The following is a 16949-nucleotide window of genomic DNA, read 5'->3' as shown; positions in this document are numbered from 1 at the left end:
CCTCGTTCCTCAGGCTTTGGAGAAGGCGGTGCTGAGAGCTGGGCTTGTGCACTAAGGTTTGGGATCTGTGGCTGAGGTGTGGTTTGTGGAGAGACTGCTCTGTGCCATTTTGTGCATTACTTGCCTTGCTCATTTTACTATGTGGCAACAGCACCCAGGGTTCTGAAAAGGTACAATTTACTGTTTTATATAAATTAAGACATTTGGACCGTCACTTAAGCTGAAGAAGCTACTGGCCTTGCAGGTCTTCTGTGGCAGCTGTGAAGCATTTAATGTTTTCTCCTCTGTCCCAAAGGGATCACTAAACTAATTTAAAAATAAAACACACACATTTGTACCTCTCTATACTGTTCAGCAACCAGCACTGTAATTATAGCAGTGCTTCTCCTTATCTACATGGTAATTTTATTGAATCAAGACTCTTCTCTGCAAGGGGTGTCAGCTTTGGGGGAAAAAATCAATTATTGTGTTCCATTAAAAAAAGTAAAAAATCAGCACCAGCCTCCATACGAAGCTGTTTGGATCGTGCTGTCACAAACAAGTTACATGGAAACGTGGAAAGAATTCTGACGTGCATAAATCTGGTTAATAAATAATTTCCATTAAATACTTAGAAATAAAATTTGTCATTTTTGTTCAAGAATTTCAGTTTTTTAAATTTTGTGATTGAAAACCCTCAAACAAGAGGGGTTTTTAAAAAAGTCTTCTGAAAACTTACGATTTTTTTTTTCATTTTGGCGGGCACCCACTTCTTTAAACTTTGCTACCTTTTCCCTGTGAAAGGAAGTAAGAGAGTGGCTTTTCCTGCCAAAATGAATTTTTGTAAAACTTCTAAACTTTCCATTTTGAATTTTTTCACTGAAAAATGAAAAATTCCAATCACAATGAAGCTTTTTACACACACACACTCTCTCTCTCTCTCTCTCTCAATTTGGTTGAAAAGGCATGTTCCATCTAGAAAGGTTACTGGAAAATTTTCCAAGTAGCTTTTTAAAAAGGCTTATGATGTCACAGGAATTATTCACACAAGCCTCAAAAATGGACCAGTACCTTTTTCAGATTTTATAATAGAAAGAAAAAAATACCTAGATGGTTTATTGATCCCAAGCCTAATTTGCAGTCCAGTAGGAATAGCCTGCTGGTAGGCTCCATTGCTCAGAAATCCCAACTCCATTGGTGTTGGCCATCTAAGGAATAAAAAGTGTCTTCAATCATCCTAAATGTTTTTTTGGTTTCATGTTCAGTGTCATCCTCTCCTTGAAAGAGGAGTGCCTTTAGCACCCTCTGTAGCAAAATGGGTGTTTGATCCTCCACCTGCTGATATTTGTCCCACAGTGTTACACTACAGTATTTCCCCTCTAGATCACTGGTTCAAATCCAACCCTACTCAGAAATTATTCTCCAGTGACTCATTAGTGGAGTGTTTGACATGAGTTTGTCTTAGCCCAGTTTGCAGCAGATGGTTTTCCTTATTGCAGATGCCTCCCTATAACTGGCACCCCCATTAACTTTTCAGCAATAAGACCAAGTATTACATGGCTACAGAGAATCCACTCCTCTCATTCCCCTAAAGTAGTTCCCTTGAATCTAGGAAGGCAAGATGCATTGGGAAGGGTGATAGGGTAGGGGCCTGTATAAGTGTGGTTACAGCTTGATTTAATAACAAACCGCAGCTCACGTCTCCTCAGAGAGGAAAACTCCTCCTGCTCTAATAATGCTAGTGGGGAAAAAGGGCCTGTGTTTGGAACACCGCATACCTAGAAATTTTCCCTAAAAGCTAGTGCTTGTGGTCTTCCTACTTATATAAGTGTCTGAGAAAGAGCTAGAGCTATTGCTCCTCCCAGAACACACCTGCTTCTGGAGTGAAGTTATAAAAGGCCAGCTGCTCCCATTTTAGAGTGGGTACCTCAGTAGAGCAGAGGTAAGGCAGGTTCAGTAGAAGAGAGTGATAGAACTGTGTCCCACTTCCCACCACCTACAGGGGAAGAAGGGAAAAGGAAGGTTGAGTTTGGTTTAGCTTCAGTGAGACTCTTTAAAATAGACACGTTGTTTTACAAACCTCAGCTTAAATGAGCCAGAATGAGGACATTGTTCCTTATGCTGCTCATGTTCAGTAGATAACGAAAATTTCAGTCTCCAGGGTCCTCAGCCAGCCGGCACCTTCTACCAGTGTCTTAAAAAAAAATTATCTACACAGTTTTTTGTTTCGTTTTATTTTTTTTTAAAGGGGCGGGGGGAGACTGTTCTGAGCTCTGTGAATGAGAGAGTTAGAGTCTCTTCCTGAGCTGCATCTCTAGGAGTGGGGCAGAGATGACTTAAGCCCTCCCTGTTTCAGGCTGTTGGGGGAGCCAAGACAGCCCTGCAGGAGGACTACTCTAAGTTAGGGTAGGTAACCTCTCTAGCGCTGCCTATGGCTTGAATGGCTGTAGCCCTTTGTACTCCAATCCTGCTTCAACCTGTCTCTGCAGGGGGCCAATGTAGAGACTGTGCTGGGGAATTTCCCCACAGGCTGTTTACAGTCCCTATAGCGCAGTGTGTGGTAGGGTGACCAGATGTCCCGATTTTATAGGGACAGCCCCAATATTTGGGGCTTTGTCTTATATAGGCGCCTATTACCCCCCATCCCTGTCCCGATTTTTCACAGTGCTGTCTGGTCACCCTAGTGTGTAGTGAGTAGAACATGGGGTGGAATCCCTCCTTCAACACTTACTGATAACTGCAAACATAGCTAGGGTCTAACAGAGTGATTTATGGCCAATTTAAGGTTTGCAGTTTGAAAATTGCTTCTTTAATTAGTTTCAGCCCCCACAAGAAATATTATATAGATTGTTCTCTATAGTGTAGATACATTTAATTTAAGGAGATTTAAAGAATAATGACTCAAAATATTTCTTCTGTCCTATGCCAAGATTTCATTTAAAGTTTAAAAGAAAGTGTGTCCTTAGATGGGGGTTTGTGGCTGAAACCAGGACTCTGAAGTGAACTAGCTGATGAGTAGTGCTCCTATATATCCCCTGCCATTTTCTATTGCTTCTAGGGGATTATGTAGGCAGAGATGATAATCAATCTTAGTCCCACTTGCTTCTGGGCACAGTGCAAAATGCCCTCTCTCTTCAGGTGCTGTAATTCACAGCCCACTAGGATGTAGACATGTGAAATGCTTCTCAATTGTGTCAGCTCTCCCAAGTGTAGGGAGATGGGGGGGGGTCAGCTGGTTAACTGCAATCAGAAACGACAATATTTTTGCTAAGAAGCAGCATTCACTTCTGAACAGAACATTACTTGCTGCAAACACAAATAAATACTCCAAATTCTCTAAAAAGGCCTGCTTGGTATGCTTCGTACAGACAAATTGACTTGTGCATTCCATGTGGATGGCAGGCTGTCACAAGTGTTGGCTATTCATGCCACTCTGTAGAGATTTTTTTTTCCTCGCTTTTGGATTTGAACAAAGGGATTGTTTTGTTAATCTCAGAATGGATTCATAATGAAATGCCTCCTGGCAAATGGTCTGCTGGGGATTCAGCTCAGCATCTGAATAAGCAGAAAAGAAAACCATTTAAACAACAGCATTTATAAATGGAGAAGCTGGCGTTCAAGTTTTCTTCTCAGAGAAGCCTTTGAAAATAAGACTTTTATTTGGCAGAGTAGCGAGAGGTGACCGGCAATTCAGCTTAATCACTCGTTAGCTTCTGAGCTGAGATTTGCAATACCTGCTTCATTGTGCTCTTGTCAGTCTAGTCACTAAAGGTAAACGGTAGTGCCCAAGGAGCCTTCACTCCCACCCACTGTCTGCCCCAGGATTTGATTCCTTTCTGAGATATTCACTGGCTGCACAATGCTCCCCCTTGCCTATTTTCACCCACAGGGCTACCCCAAATCCCCAGCCCTCTTACCAACTCAAGGCAAACCTGCTAAATGTGGAAGTGAGCAAAAATGCATCCATATTTTTCTGTTTATTAAAAAAAAATTGAATGAATTTAGTGCCTGTGGAAGTAAAGGGGGATTTACTGCACCTTGTTTGAGTTAAGAGTGCAGGCAGGTTCTGAACAAACTCCTGCCTTCAGTTCTGCCAGTGCACCTCAGTCCTGACCTTCCAGCCCAGTCTTGCTCTATTGACATCCCTGAGTGCTGACCTGTAACGCCCTCTGCTATCACAGGGCAGGTCTACACTACGGGGCTAAGTCGATCTAAGTTAAGCAACTCCAGCTACGTGAATAAGGTAGCTGGAATCAATGTACCTTAGGTCGACTTATTGCGGTGTCTGCACCACGCTGGGTCAACAGGAGAAACTCTCCTGTCGACTTACCTTATGCTTCTCGTTCTGGTGGAGTATTGGAGTCAACAGGAGAGACCTGCTAAATCGACCCCCGGTGGATTGATCGCCACGCGTCAATCCCTCAGTAAGTGGAGACAAGCCCTTGGTCTTGCTGCTCTGATTCAGCTGTGCTGGTGCACCTCAGTCTTGACCTGGAGCACCCTCTCCAAGCCTCAGACCTCTCTTAGAGTATGTAAAATGTTTGTCAAGTAGTTTTGCAGTGGGAAGAAATGGGACTTAGGAGCAAGGCCAAAGCTGATTTTCACTTGCAACCAAAGCCAAAACGTGAACACTGAGAGATAAAAGCTAATTAATGTGTTCCACGGGGGGCTCGATTGTGCAGTGGGATAGTGTTTTAGTTCTGTCTGTATGTAAACTGTGCATATTAACAGGCTCTGTGCTTTGAAGCAATAGATTAACTTAAAAGCAAAGCTAATCAGTTTTAAATTCAGTCGATTTCTACTCCCAACCTTGAATTGATGCCAGTTAATTTAAAAGGCCTGGAAGGCACCACTCAGACACTTCTACCCACATTGCGTTAGTTTCCTCCTGTGCCAGGAGAGTTCAAGCCAAATGGACCAAGCGTGAGAAAAATTGAGTGATGAATATAGGGGATAATTTTTAAAGTGAGAAACTGGAAGAGAGAAAGATGGTAACAAAGCAACTGTGGGAGGGGAGAAGAAGTGAGAAGAGAAGAGGTGACGGGGATAAAAGGGAAACAGGAGGACTGAAAGTGTCAGGAAGATCTGCTGAATAAATAGAGAAGCCATCATCTCTTGGAGTGTAATTGTGCCCGATAGCAATAATAGCATAATCCTGTCCTTACATGAATTGCTGTACAATTCTCAGTGGATTTTTAGGATTTTGTGTCCTCTGCACATGGAGAAATCTGTCAGTAGCACCGAGACAAGAGCTTTGCAGACCTGTGCTTTGCATTGACACACAAGATAATGTGAGCCATGCAAGACCGGGCCTGCTTGTGGGGCCAGTGCGGGGTGGAAGAAGGTGGAGGAGAAAGTGAGAGAAGCACCACCATTTTTCTTACCAATATTGAGACAAAAGCAATTCCGAAAGGCAATCAGCATTGCCAATCTTGTTGCACCATTCTTGAGAAGAGCTGGTTTTTATTGGAGTTGACAGCTGCAAATACATTGAAGAGAGAGAATGCTCAGAAGTGTCCGATCATCTGTGCGCTGCTTTATCCAGGCAGCCACTTTCACTCCCTCTAGTCCACTGCTGGACTGTTTGGCATGTACAGTGCTCTGTGCACAAGATATTTACCAGCTGATGAGGAAGAATGTCTTGCCCAGGCAAAGCAGTTCATCTTTCCAAACCAGAATCTGTTTTTTAGCAACATGTTGCACTGGCAACTTTATTGCTTCATTGGAAAAGGTGCAGAGAGTAAATCTTCCACAGACGTGGCAGGAAAGATCAAAGCTCACTGTACTCGTTCCAGAGAGCACTAACAAATAAATGAAGACAAATTATTTTGCCAGGCAACATCCCCATCCAAGTGGTATCATTACACTCCTCATTTTACAGGTCTTTCAAAGGAGCTTTTAGCACTCCTACCTTTCGGATACAGTACTTGGGCTCAGGGAGTACTGGTTGAGAGCCCTTTCAGACCCCATCCATGCTGCTCCTTTATTGGCCAGTGGGAGTCGCTGCTGGGTGACTGTTTGCGAAGAGCTTTGCACATGTAAAGATGAAACATAACAATAATAAATGTTTAGCACTTGTTATTTCTCTTCCACCTTCTCACGCAGAATGTGCTGTTTCTCCATGATGCGTCTGTGGCATTTCTTATAAAGAGGACTGTGGTCAATTGTTCTCCCTGTACAGCAAGGGTAGGACAAGAAGTAATTGGCTTAGTTTGTAGCAAGGGAGATTTTGGTTGGATATTAGGAGAAATTTTCTAACTTATATGGTTAGTTAAGCACTAGAACAATTTACCTGAGGAGGTTGTAGAAGCCCCAGCCTTGGTGATTTTTCAAAATGGGTTAGACAAACACTGATCAGGGTTGGTCAAGGAATGCGTGGTTAATCCTGCCTCGGCACAGAGGGCTGCACTAGATGACCTCTTGAGGTCCCTTCCAGCCCTACATTTCTATTGTTTTTTCCACAGGGCAAGTTCTCTTGAGCAGGTATCAAATATCATGGAGAACACCTGTAGGAAGGCACCCTGGTCAGTTAGTATTGGGCTGTTGCACGCCGTTGCACGCCCTGTCCAACGATTCCCACGACAAGAGACTGATGATGCGGCCCCTGGAGAAGTACGCTCCGAAGCAAAGCAGGAGTAGCAGGGAGCACAGTTCAGGGTGCGATGCTGAAAGCCGCCCCTGAAGCACAGCGTTCTTAGAAAGGAGCTGGTCCGTTCATGTCTGTCGCGACAGGTTCTCGGCTGCCAGCTGTGTCACTTGGGCCCACAGCTCCTGGTGATCTGCCTGGAGGTGGATAACCCACTCTTGAGATCCCAGCGCCCCATGGGACAGAGAGAGGTCCCAACTGATCCATTCCTACTCCTGCTGGGATCCGGGGCTGGGGGGGGGTTGTGCAAATTGTCTGGGTCTGTGGAAGAGGGGTACCAGTGACCAGGACGTGGGTGGTCCGGCTGGGTGGTCAGCATTATATTCAGGAGCCAGAGGCAATGGGCATGTCTGAAGTCAAGAGCCAGGTGTCAGAGCTGAAGCCAAGGGTCAGTGCGGAGTCAGAAGCCAAAGAGCTATAGCCTTGGGTCAGAGCCGGAGCAGTTGGAAGCCAAGAGAACAGGGCTCAGGGACTGGAACGAGGCTAAGGGCAGGAATTGGAAGCAGGGGCAGGGTCGAAGTCAGGGACCAGGGACGCAGTAGGAAGTCAGGTAGCGGATGGCAGGGTCTGTAGCAGTAGCAGCAAGCCAGCATCCACTTTGCTGCACAGAAAACTTCCCGTGTCTTTCTGGTTTAAATAATGCACCCGGCCCAATCATGGACTCTGAGGCTCCTCTAATCAAGTCCCTGTGGGTGGTACCTTTAGCGCAGTCTAAGGCCTCAGGGCTCCCAGGTGGTGGTGTGGATGCAGCAATGGCCCGGAGGCCTGGGTTCAGGACCTGCAGACTCTCACAGTCCTTTGCAAACTGCCTTTGTTCTCCTCCCCATCCCTTCCCCTGCTCCTGAGTCACACATTTAACTGGACAGCCAAGGAGATGCGGCAGGCACCTCAGGACGCCAGCAGATGCGTGGCTGTGTGTTTTCTGCTGCAGCAGAATGTATCCAGTGCCAGCTGGAAGTGAGAGACAATCTCCAACACGGTGCTGGAGCGTGTCCTGCATTCCCTGTTTATTTTGCTCTCTTTTGCTGTATGGCAAACCTTCGCACTGGACCAGAAAAATCTGTGAGACAAGGCACTGCACTGTGCCAGGCAGGTGCCTTGGGATGCCAAATGCTTGCCCACACCACAAGCCTCTATTAGTGTGTTGTTAACCGCAGGTATATGGTAATTTGAGTGTTCATTCCCGGGCCATCTCCAGTTACAGTGGGAAAATCAAATGATCTTGAGACCAGATATTTCATGGTTAGGCACTTGAATGTTTTTCAGTGCTGGTTTACGATTATTGACTCAGGTTGATTTTATGAGAAAAGAACTGAATATGCGACTAAGCAATGGAGGAAGGATCTGAGTATTTTGAGGGTGTCTGCATAGCAAGGAGGGAGGGGCATTGTTGAGGATGGTAGAAAGGGTATAGCGAGAGGAAACAAAATGAAATTAAGGGGGAAATTAGGCTATCAGGACGGATAACATTACAGTGAAGGAGGGGTGTTCTAGGCTGTGGACATTTAGAACAAGGCTGGAGAAAACACTAAAAAATACACCATTGGGAATAATCCTGCAGTAGCTGGGACTGGATTAGGCCATCTCATTGGGCTTTTCCTTCACTGAAGTCGATGATTAATATTTGTTTTGGCTGAAGTTTTTGACTTGGATAGCAGTTGTTTTAAATTGTTTGTTTGACTTTCTGATTCATATGATGGGCCTCTCACATTGCTCTGGGCACACAAACAATACAAACTGTATTTAATGTTAACCAAAACATACAAATGCTGTCTGATGCTTGCATACAGTACTGTACTTGTGGGCAGCAGCTGGTACCGAATGCTTTTGGTCCTAAATATTTACTCAGTTGGAAACCTCAGGGTATTGCAGAGAAAGGGGGCTTTTTAGCTAAGTTAATGGCAGATGCTCTGTGCTAGTGTTAACCTACCAGAGTTAATTTCAAATGGAGCATAGGGCAGGGACCCTGCTAATAGGCCAGCAATTTCTGGGAAATGCCCATTCACATAGAGAACCGAAGAAAACCATTCCCAGGCCAAGCAGCTTGCTATACACATAGGAAAGAATAGCACAATACTTTCCATGTGTACAGACTGAGCTCCCAGAGCTGCTGAAGTGGCTGTGAGGGCCTCATCCTCTTCCATGTTTTGAGAACTCTCTGACGTTGTGTTGAACCGGTTCATTTTGCATACAGAAGCACTCTTCATAAAGTTGTGGTGCTTCTGGAAGTGATGCCACTTAGCAATGGTCAGCTCTCTCAGGGTATTTTGAATACTTGCAAGCATTTTGGTCGCACCTAGCAAAATGAGGCCCTGAGCTGGTAGAGGACATTGGACGCTGCCATCGTTCAGTGTTCAATAGGAATACCAAAGCAGTCTGGTGGGTCACATGTCTGCCACGTGAGTGTTAACACCAGCTCATTCTTATACAGGTTTATGGGTGGGCACCTTTAAAAAGATTCCCACATCCCAACTCATTCAGAGAACTTGCAGCCGACATCGATATTTCAGGATAAGCATTGTGTGTAGGCTGAAACTTGTCAGCTACCTAACAGCAGCGAAAGCAATTAATGTTAATGGTGTTCATTATATATTCATTAGATAACATAATTCATTCTGAGAAACGCAGACTGCTAAAGAGAAGGATGCAAATAGCAGCTGTTAATTTCAAAGTCTTTGAAGATTAACCCCCCAAGGGAAAAATAATCTGTGACACCAAATTCTGATTCCCACCCGACTCGAGCTGAGGGCATGTGTGAATGTAGTAGCCCTTACTGTGGGCTTTTCAGCTGTTTAAAGCCCCTCTGAGTGGCCTGCATTGGGAAACCATTTTGGAGATGCCTTTACAGTCCCTTATTGCTCTCTCATTCAGAGTGTTCCTAGTACTGTCCAGCCCCTTCTCTCCCCTCTGATCCTTCTGTTACTGTCCTGGCACTATGATTCCTCGGCATTCCTCACAACTTGAAACAATGGGGCAGATTTTCAAACACATTAGGTCCACAATTTAGTACCTAATCTCTGCTCATAATTGTACAGTGTGCATACTAATTGGGCAAGTCCACACACAGTTTGACTGTGTGTCTATGTCTGTGTATGCGCATGCACACATGCTATTATCTGATTTGCATGCTCAAAGTAGGCTAGCAATTACATTTGCACTTTGAATGCCCAACTGGGTATCTAGCTTGTTTGAACCTCAGGCCCGTTATGAACAAAGGTGAGAGCTACAGGCTTGAGTGCAACAAAATATGAAAAGAATGAAGTGCAGGGTGATTTCTGGATTCCAAGAGTAATTCCCTGAAAGGCCTTCCTTTGGTTCTATTTGATGTCTCTCTTGTTTTTAGACGGGGATGGCCGGAGACTCAAAGGCGCTATCCAGCGGAGCACAGAAACTGGTCTGGCTGTCGAAATGCCAAGCCGGACGGTCCGTCAAGCCAGCCATGAATCCATTGAAGACAGTATGAACAGCTATGGATCTGAAGGAAAGTAAGTCAGCAGGGGCCAGCTGGATAATCACTTCTGGAATGCTCCATTCCCCCTAAACCTATTTCTTCTTACATGATAGATGATACATTTGTCTGACTTACACATGCTGTAGGTGCATTGGCAGGGAATTCAGTTACTCTAAGAGTCAGAACAGAGCAGTTCTTTCCCTGCAAGGTTTGCAAATAGTTTTGCTGTTCATACACTTCTTTTAGTATGCTCATGAGTCTGACCTGAAGAGAATACCCATCACTTATTACAGACTTGCCTTTAAAAGAAAACTCTCTGGAGTGGTTATTGTAAATAAGATTACAAGTGTCGATGTTTATAATGTGTTACATTTCTGTTGTCTGTCTTCTCCCACAAATGCCTTGGACGGGAAATGATTGTGTCAAGGGATGGAGGGGATATATCTAGCAAGATAATCTCTAGTAAATAATTAAATACATGTTATACTCTTGGAAGTGTTAACCTTCTGGTGTCTGAGTTATCATTTTCGGGCGATATATTTAGAAACCTTTCTGGGCTGCAGAACAGTGATAGCATGATACGCTGGATTTGGGCCTTGCAGTTTCATGACAGTACAAATCTTGAAGCACAGAAAATACAGACAGGCCAACATTTCGGGGATCTGAGTTGCTTGAAATTCTGATTTTGTTTTTGCATGGTTTGAGGCAATGTGTGGAGATGATCACTTTTTCTATCCAGGGGCCTTCCGAGGGAACCTTTTTGGGCAAACTCTTCTGCAGTAAGAAGGGGGCCATGTTACATCAGATTCAGTGCACGTGGATGCAAGAGCAGTAACTGACTTCACAAGTTCACAGCGTGTAACTAAACTCAGTTTTTGTTCCGTTTAGATGTGCTACTGAAGTCTGAATTGGAATCAAGTATTAACTACCAGCTGTGGCTTCTGTCTGTCCTATCTGTCCATTCATTCATGGCATTCCAAATGAACCCATCACTGAACTGTCTAGGTGCCCATGTAGACCTAAGGCTCTCTAAAATAAATAATAATTAAAACTGTATGATGAGAAAAGTAACTACTTTAAGGCAAAACCAAACTTTCCTTTGATATATGAACAAGGATAACAGTGGGAACACTACACAGATCTGCATCCAGGGCAGAAATAATAATAATTAGGAGCTGTCTCTGAGGCAGAAATCCTGTCACTCCAAAGCTGTGGTGTAGCTTATCTCCTCTGTGAGGACCTGCCTCCAGGGAAATATCCTGCCACACTCACACAGTCCTGCCACTCTGAGTTCTGCCTTCACTCCAAGACTTGGAGGATTAGAGATTAAGCCCTGTTCCTTGGCAATGCAGGCTGAGAATCTGCTTTCCCTGCAGGGCAGGATTCTTTCCTTTCCATTTATGCAGTTTGGCCTCTCTGGCAGGCTGTACAATCCTTTGGGACATCTGTGCAGTATTCCTGCATAGCCATACAGACATGGCCAGGCATTGGTAGAGAAATAGAAGCCTCTTCCAATGAAATTACTGCACCTCGGGAAATGCCGTTGTGCTGTGGTGTGCTGCACTTGCAAAGGTAAATAACACATAACTATAAGCTTGGCATAGGAAAATAAATCCTTTCATGCAACTCCCACGTATTTGTTAAAGCTGCTATAAAATTCCTGTTGTAACCATTTTCTCTCAAATAAGAAGTCAGAATGTTCTAGAGGGCTCTGCCAGGCATGGGACAGCTCTCCCCATACTCCTCTGGAAAGGGTGATAAATGTTTTTTGTATGCTTTTTTTTTTTTTTCCTCAGCTCAGTTAATTGAACTCTTCTAGAATCCCCTCCAGTATCAGCAATTATCCATCAGAAGCATAAGTGACTAGCAAACAGGGTTGAGAGCACGAAGAGCCCATAAAGCTGTACGTGCAAGAAACATGTTGAGATATTGGATTATTTTTAGCATTCTTGTTTTTAACAAAGAAGGGAAGCATTTGGGGAGTTGTTCTGAGAACCAGAAATTTAGACTCTACGTTAAACCAAATCCATTTTTTCCTCTCTCGCAGCCTGCAGAACACAATTACAGCAGGAGAAAAGGAGATTTATGTGACCACGTTAGCTCTGGCAGGGTTTTCTTTTTAGTGCTTGGTTTCTTACTGCTACAGACATAATGAGGACAGAGACCATCTTCGCTTAAGGCCTTTAACAAACCAATTTTTAACAAGATAAGATTGCACCAATATTTCAAGCCCTACATCAATATGCAAATTCCTTCCAGGAGGGATCACGGGTTCTAGGCCCATTCTCCAAAAGTGCTTGCTTTGGGAACTCAGAGTATATTTTCTTATAATCCTCCATGAGACGGAGGACTACCTGGAAGATCTCTTAACGACAGCCTGTTAATCCTCAGTACCTTTCAGTCCGCAGGTGAAGCTCTGGAGTGGGGGTCGGCAACCTATGGCATGTGTGCCAAAGACGGCACGCGAGCCAATTTTTAATGGCATGCTGCTGTCTGCCGGGAACAGCAGCATGCAATTAAAAATCCGGCCCGGCCCACTCTTCTCCGCCCACCGCTCTCTCCTCGCAGGGCAGGCAAGCTTCCCCCTCGCCCCGCCTCTTCCCCCAGCATGCAGGGTTCCTACCCCTCCTTCTCTACCTCCCTGCGGCGGATCAGGTGACAGACCTTGCTACGGAGGGGGAGAGGGAAAAGCAGAGCCGCAGTGCGCTCTCTGCTCCGGGGATGTTGGAGGAGGGGGTGGAATCGGCATATCCCCTCCAGCCCCCTGCCGTGAGCCGCTCAGGGCAGGGGGCTGGGAGCACCCCCCCACCCCCCAGCCCTCTGCCCTGACCCCTGCATCTCCCTCACACACCCCCAGCCCTCTGCCCTGACCCATGAATCCTCCTCACACACACCCAGACCTGTGCCCTGACTCCTGTACCCCCCCACAACCCCAGCCCTGACTCCGGCACTCCCCACACATACCCAGCCCCCTCAGCTCCCTGCCCTGACTCCTGCACCCTCCCCACACATACCCAGCCCCCCCACACCTCATGCCCTGACTCTTGCACCCCCACATCCACATCTCCACCCCCACCTTGAGCACCAAACGGGAGCTCCTGCACACACCCACATTCCCACCTGCACCCCTTGCACCAAATGGGAGCTGCCCAGGTAAGCGCTCCACACCCAAACCTCCTGGCCCCAACCCTGAGCCCCCTCCCTCATTCTAGCTCCTGGCCAGACACTGCACCCCAACCCCCAGCCTGCTCCTTCACCCCCAGCCCTGTTCTCAGTGCACTCCCACCCTCATCTCAGTGCAGACAGAGGAAGAGAATAGGCCAGAACCAGTGAGAAAGTAGGTACCTACTCTATGGCAGGGCCAGGACCCCAGACCGGCAGCCGGCTGAGCAGGGCCGGCAGCCAGGACCCTGGCTGGCAGGAGCCGGCAGATGGAACCCCAGACCGGCAGCGGGGTGAGCCGTCTGGGGTCCCGGCCGCTGGCCCCGCTCAGCCCGCTGCCAGTCTGGGGTTCTGGCTGCCGGCCCCTTGCCAGCCGGGATCCCAGCTGCAGGCCCCGCTCAGCCCGCTGCCAGCCTAGGTGAACAGAACCCCAGGCCGGCAGTGGGCTGAGCGGGCCGGCGGTGTAAGATCAGCATTTTAATTCAATTTTAAATGAAGTTTCTTAAACATTTTGAAAACCTTGTTTACATACAATAATAGTTTAGTTATACAATATATAGACTTAGAGAGAGAGACCTTCTAAAAAACGTTAAAATGCAGTACTGGCATGCGAAACCTTTAAATTAAAGTGAATAAATGAAGACTCTGCACACCACTTCTGAAATGTTGCCGACCTCTGCTCTGGAGTTCTCTTTTTTTCCTGAACGAGGGAACAGAATCTCTGCTCCCAGTAATTGGAGTTATACATGCTTTTAAAAAATGGAGACTCGATTGATGTGCTCATTTCACATATATTTAATTCATTGGGTGTGTGGCTAGCAAGAGTTGTACTCATCTCATTTCAGATCCAATAGAATTACAATGGTAGAATTTTCCTTCGTGTAAAATTCTAAATGACTTAGTTTATAGTGGGGATTAAGTGTGAATATCACTGCGTGTGAAATCCAGATGATTTCATTTAAAGTTGTGTTATATAAGAATACAGTTATTTTAAAGTACTGTTGGGTCTAAAAAAGAGGTGCTTACCAGAGCCTTTATAATGTCAGCATGGCGCTCTTAGTTTCTTTAATCTTTCTTATACAAAAAAACTCACTCACGTAATCTTTTTTTCAGCACGGTAGTTGTGCTGTTACCAGTAGGTACTTTGAAATAACTTTCTTCCTTTCAGACATTTTCAAATACCTATTTTTGAAAATTTCTCTTGAGAGTTACCTGTTTCAGTACGTTCCCAACATACAGTGTCATGAGCAAATGGATCAGAATTTGACTTGTGTGTAGAACTTACAAATAAACATCTGATAGTTTAACAAGGAACAAAGAAATTCAGGTTTGAGCCTGGTTCCTCCATGCCTTATCCTCTGCTCGAGCTCTGTTATACCGGGGTTTTGCTCCCTCTGAACGAAATGAAGTTACATGACATTCAGGAGGCAAACAGGGACTCATAGGTGCTGGAACTAGGGATGCAGAGGGGAGATGGGGGTGCTGCATCAGTCCCTAGCTTGAAGTGGATTCCGTTATAGACAGGGTTTACAGTTTGGTTCAATGGCGATCAGCACCCCCACTATACAAATTGTTCCAGCGCCCCTGCAGGGATTGTTACATAACCCTCTGCCAGCCCTTTTTTTTTACATGCTGTGTGAGGAGACGCAGCCCTGGAACAGAAGATTGCTGGTGGCCAGAAGCTATAATGTGTGGTGCTTGTAGGACTTCTTGTTTTTGCTAACTACTGCTGGGATGATTAGGATGCAGGAAACAAAGGTGATTTGCTTGTCTCAGAAGAGCTCAGCAGGTGATGACTAGTGAAGGCGCAGAAGAGTGATTGTGTAATATGTGAGGAAATTAGCAAGCCTGTCCAGCAACTCTGGACAGTATGTATAATTACAGGGAAACCCATCCCAAGCAACCACTCAAGGAACTGGAAAATTTCAGTTGCTTAATAGATGTAATTTTGTAATGTAGTCCGAGTAGATTTGAATCCAGGACGTTTGAGGATACTTTGTGGTGGGATACTAGGAGCTTGCCTAATAAGGTGCGGGTGGGAGAGGTCTCTTGTGCAGGTTTCACTGAAGAACTTTTTGATAACGTTGTTAACATGGCCAAAAATCATACAATCATACAAGGAACTTGCAATACCAATGGAGAACACCATGTTACAGAAAACTAGCTGGTAGGTCGTGCTGCTAGAAAGTTTTGCTGCAGAAAGTACTAGGGTAGCTGGTGGGGAGGGGGCTATGGACCAGAGCTATGACTGCATCAGCAGAGCTTGCAGAAGAGCTGGTGTAGGGCTCAAATAGCAAAGAATGTTGCGTAGCTGAATAGAGATGACTAAACAGAGCTGTGTCATTACTTCACGACACTATGGTGGTGGGTTTTATAGAGAACCTTAAGACAGATAGGTGAAGTGAAGGTTCCCAGGGAAGAAACAGGATTCATGCTGCCTAACTGGACATGTTCCAAAGTACTATTCTCTTGTAGCAATTCAGGAATGCTAATGACTAATAATGTCCACTGTGTACTGTCAACACTGAAAATGAGAGAGTTTGGGTTAAATATACTACGACCTAAACAAAGAAATTCTGCATCCTGCTGAGCTGACAGATATTCAGCTGGCCACTAAACTAGACAGATTATGAAATCTGAATGCTGGGAGGCCTTAAAAATGAGCTAGATTATTACACAGAACCATGGACATAGTTTGGTGGGAGCAGGGGGGTGTTGCCCCCCACAAAACTGCAAGCCTTGGCCAGGCGTGGAATTTGCCTCCCCAGCGCATAGCCCCAGTGACCTGACTGGAGCTGCCCTGTCAAATATAGAAATCAAACTATGCCTGTGGACAGCTGGGATACCCAGTTATTACACAGAACATTTCTCTTTCATGGAAACTGGCTTGCTGGGTGGAACCTCTGAAATCCTCTGCACCTCCAGTGAAGTGATGAAGTAGCAGCTGATGAAATAGAAGTTCTCAGTCTTACAGGAAACTTATCTCCTTTCCCTGAGAGAGACAGCTACACCTGCTTCTTACAGCCTGTGAAGACAGAAACAGAGGGCTGACCTGTGTTGTAAATGAAGCTATGAAAGAAAGTCTTAACTCTCAAAGGCTATCCACTGCATTTATTCTGTAGTGTGGTCATATTCAGGCAACTCACTTATTACTGACAGTTGGGGGAGGTGATGTGTCTTTAGGAAATAATCATTTCTGATCCTTGCAGCATCCTGTCTTTGAACACATGCCATTTCAGAAGGAGTTCTCGATCTTATATTCATACTACATACAGAACAATGGAGGAGCCTTTAAAAAGATATGGTTTATGAGACATTCCCTTTTAGGCCGTGAGAAATATTGGAATCCTAACCCCCTAGTGGAAAGCACTGACTGTAGTATCTCTGAGTAACGTTTCCATGTTTAAAGTTGATCGCAAGTAGCCTGTTGCTTGTAGTGTGTCAGCGAATCCATGAAAATTACAGAAGGGCGTGAAAAGAAAATAGCCTTTGTCTGAATATGCTGTGGCTGTGTAACTTCACTGAAGTTAACCCAGTTCCACCAGTGTGAACCAGGTGTAAGGTAATGGGGAGTCGGGCCCAATGGGGTATCACTTCCCTCTGTTGGTTTTAAAGTCAGGCCGGATATTCTGATCCTGCAGAGCTCACGGAGTCGTTTGATTTACATGGTTGAAAAGAGTTGGGACAGACCTCGTGTGGTAGGGGTGGAAG

At 45.4% G+C, this 16949-nt stretch overlaps 1 protein-coding gene across 2 annotated transcripts in view; it reads left to right on the top strand.

The window, feature by feature from the left end:
* Positions 1-16949, top strand: part of RIMS4 (regulating synaptic membrane exocytosis 4) — a 91557-nt gene that overhangs the window by 50504 nt on the left and 24104 nt on the right. For both annotated transcript variants that reach the window (XM_073309642.2, XM_073309641.2), the window contains exon 2: positions 9969-10110. In XM_073309642.2, the coding sequence (XP_073165743.1) occupies positions 9969-10110 (142 nt within the window). The remainder of the gene's footprint in view (positions 1-9968; positions 10111-16949) is intronic.

The sequence above is a fragment of the Lepidochelys kempii genome, chromosome 13, assembly GCF_965140285.1.
Source record: "Lepidochelys kempii isolate rLepKem1 chromosome 13, rLepKem1.hap1, whole genome shotgun sequence".
Classification (NCBI taxonomy): domain Eukaryota; kingdom Metazoa; phylum Chordata; order Testudines; family Cheloniidae; genus Lepidochelys; species Lepidochelys kempii.
The sequence above is the reverse complement of the archived record's forward strand: the minus strand, read 5'-3'. Positions and strand labels throughout refer to the sequence as shown.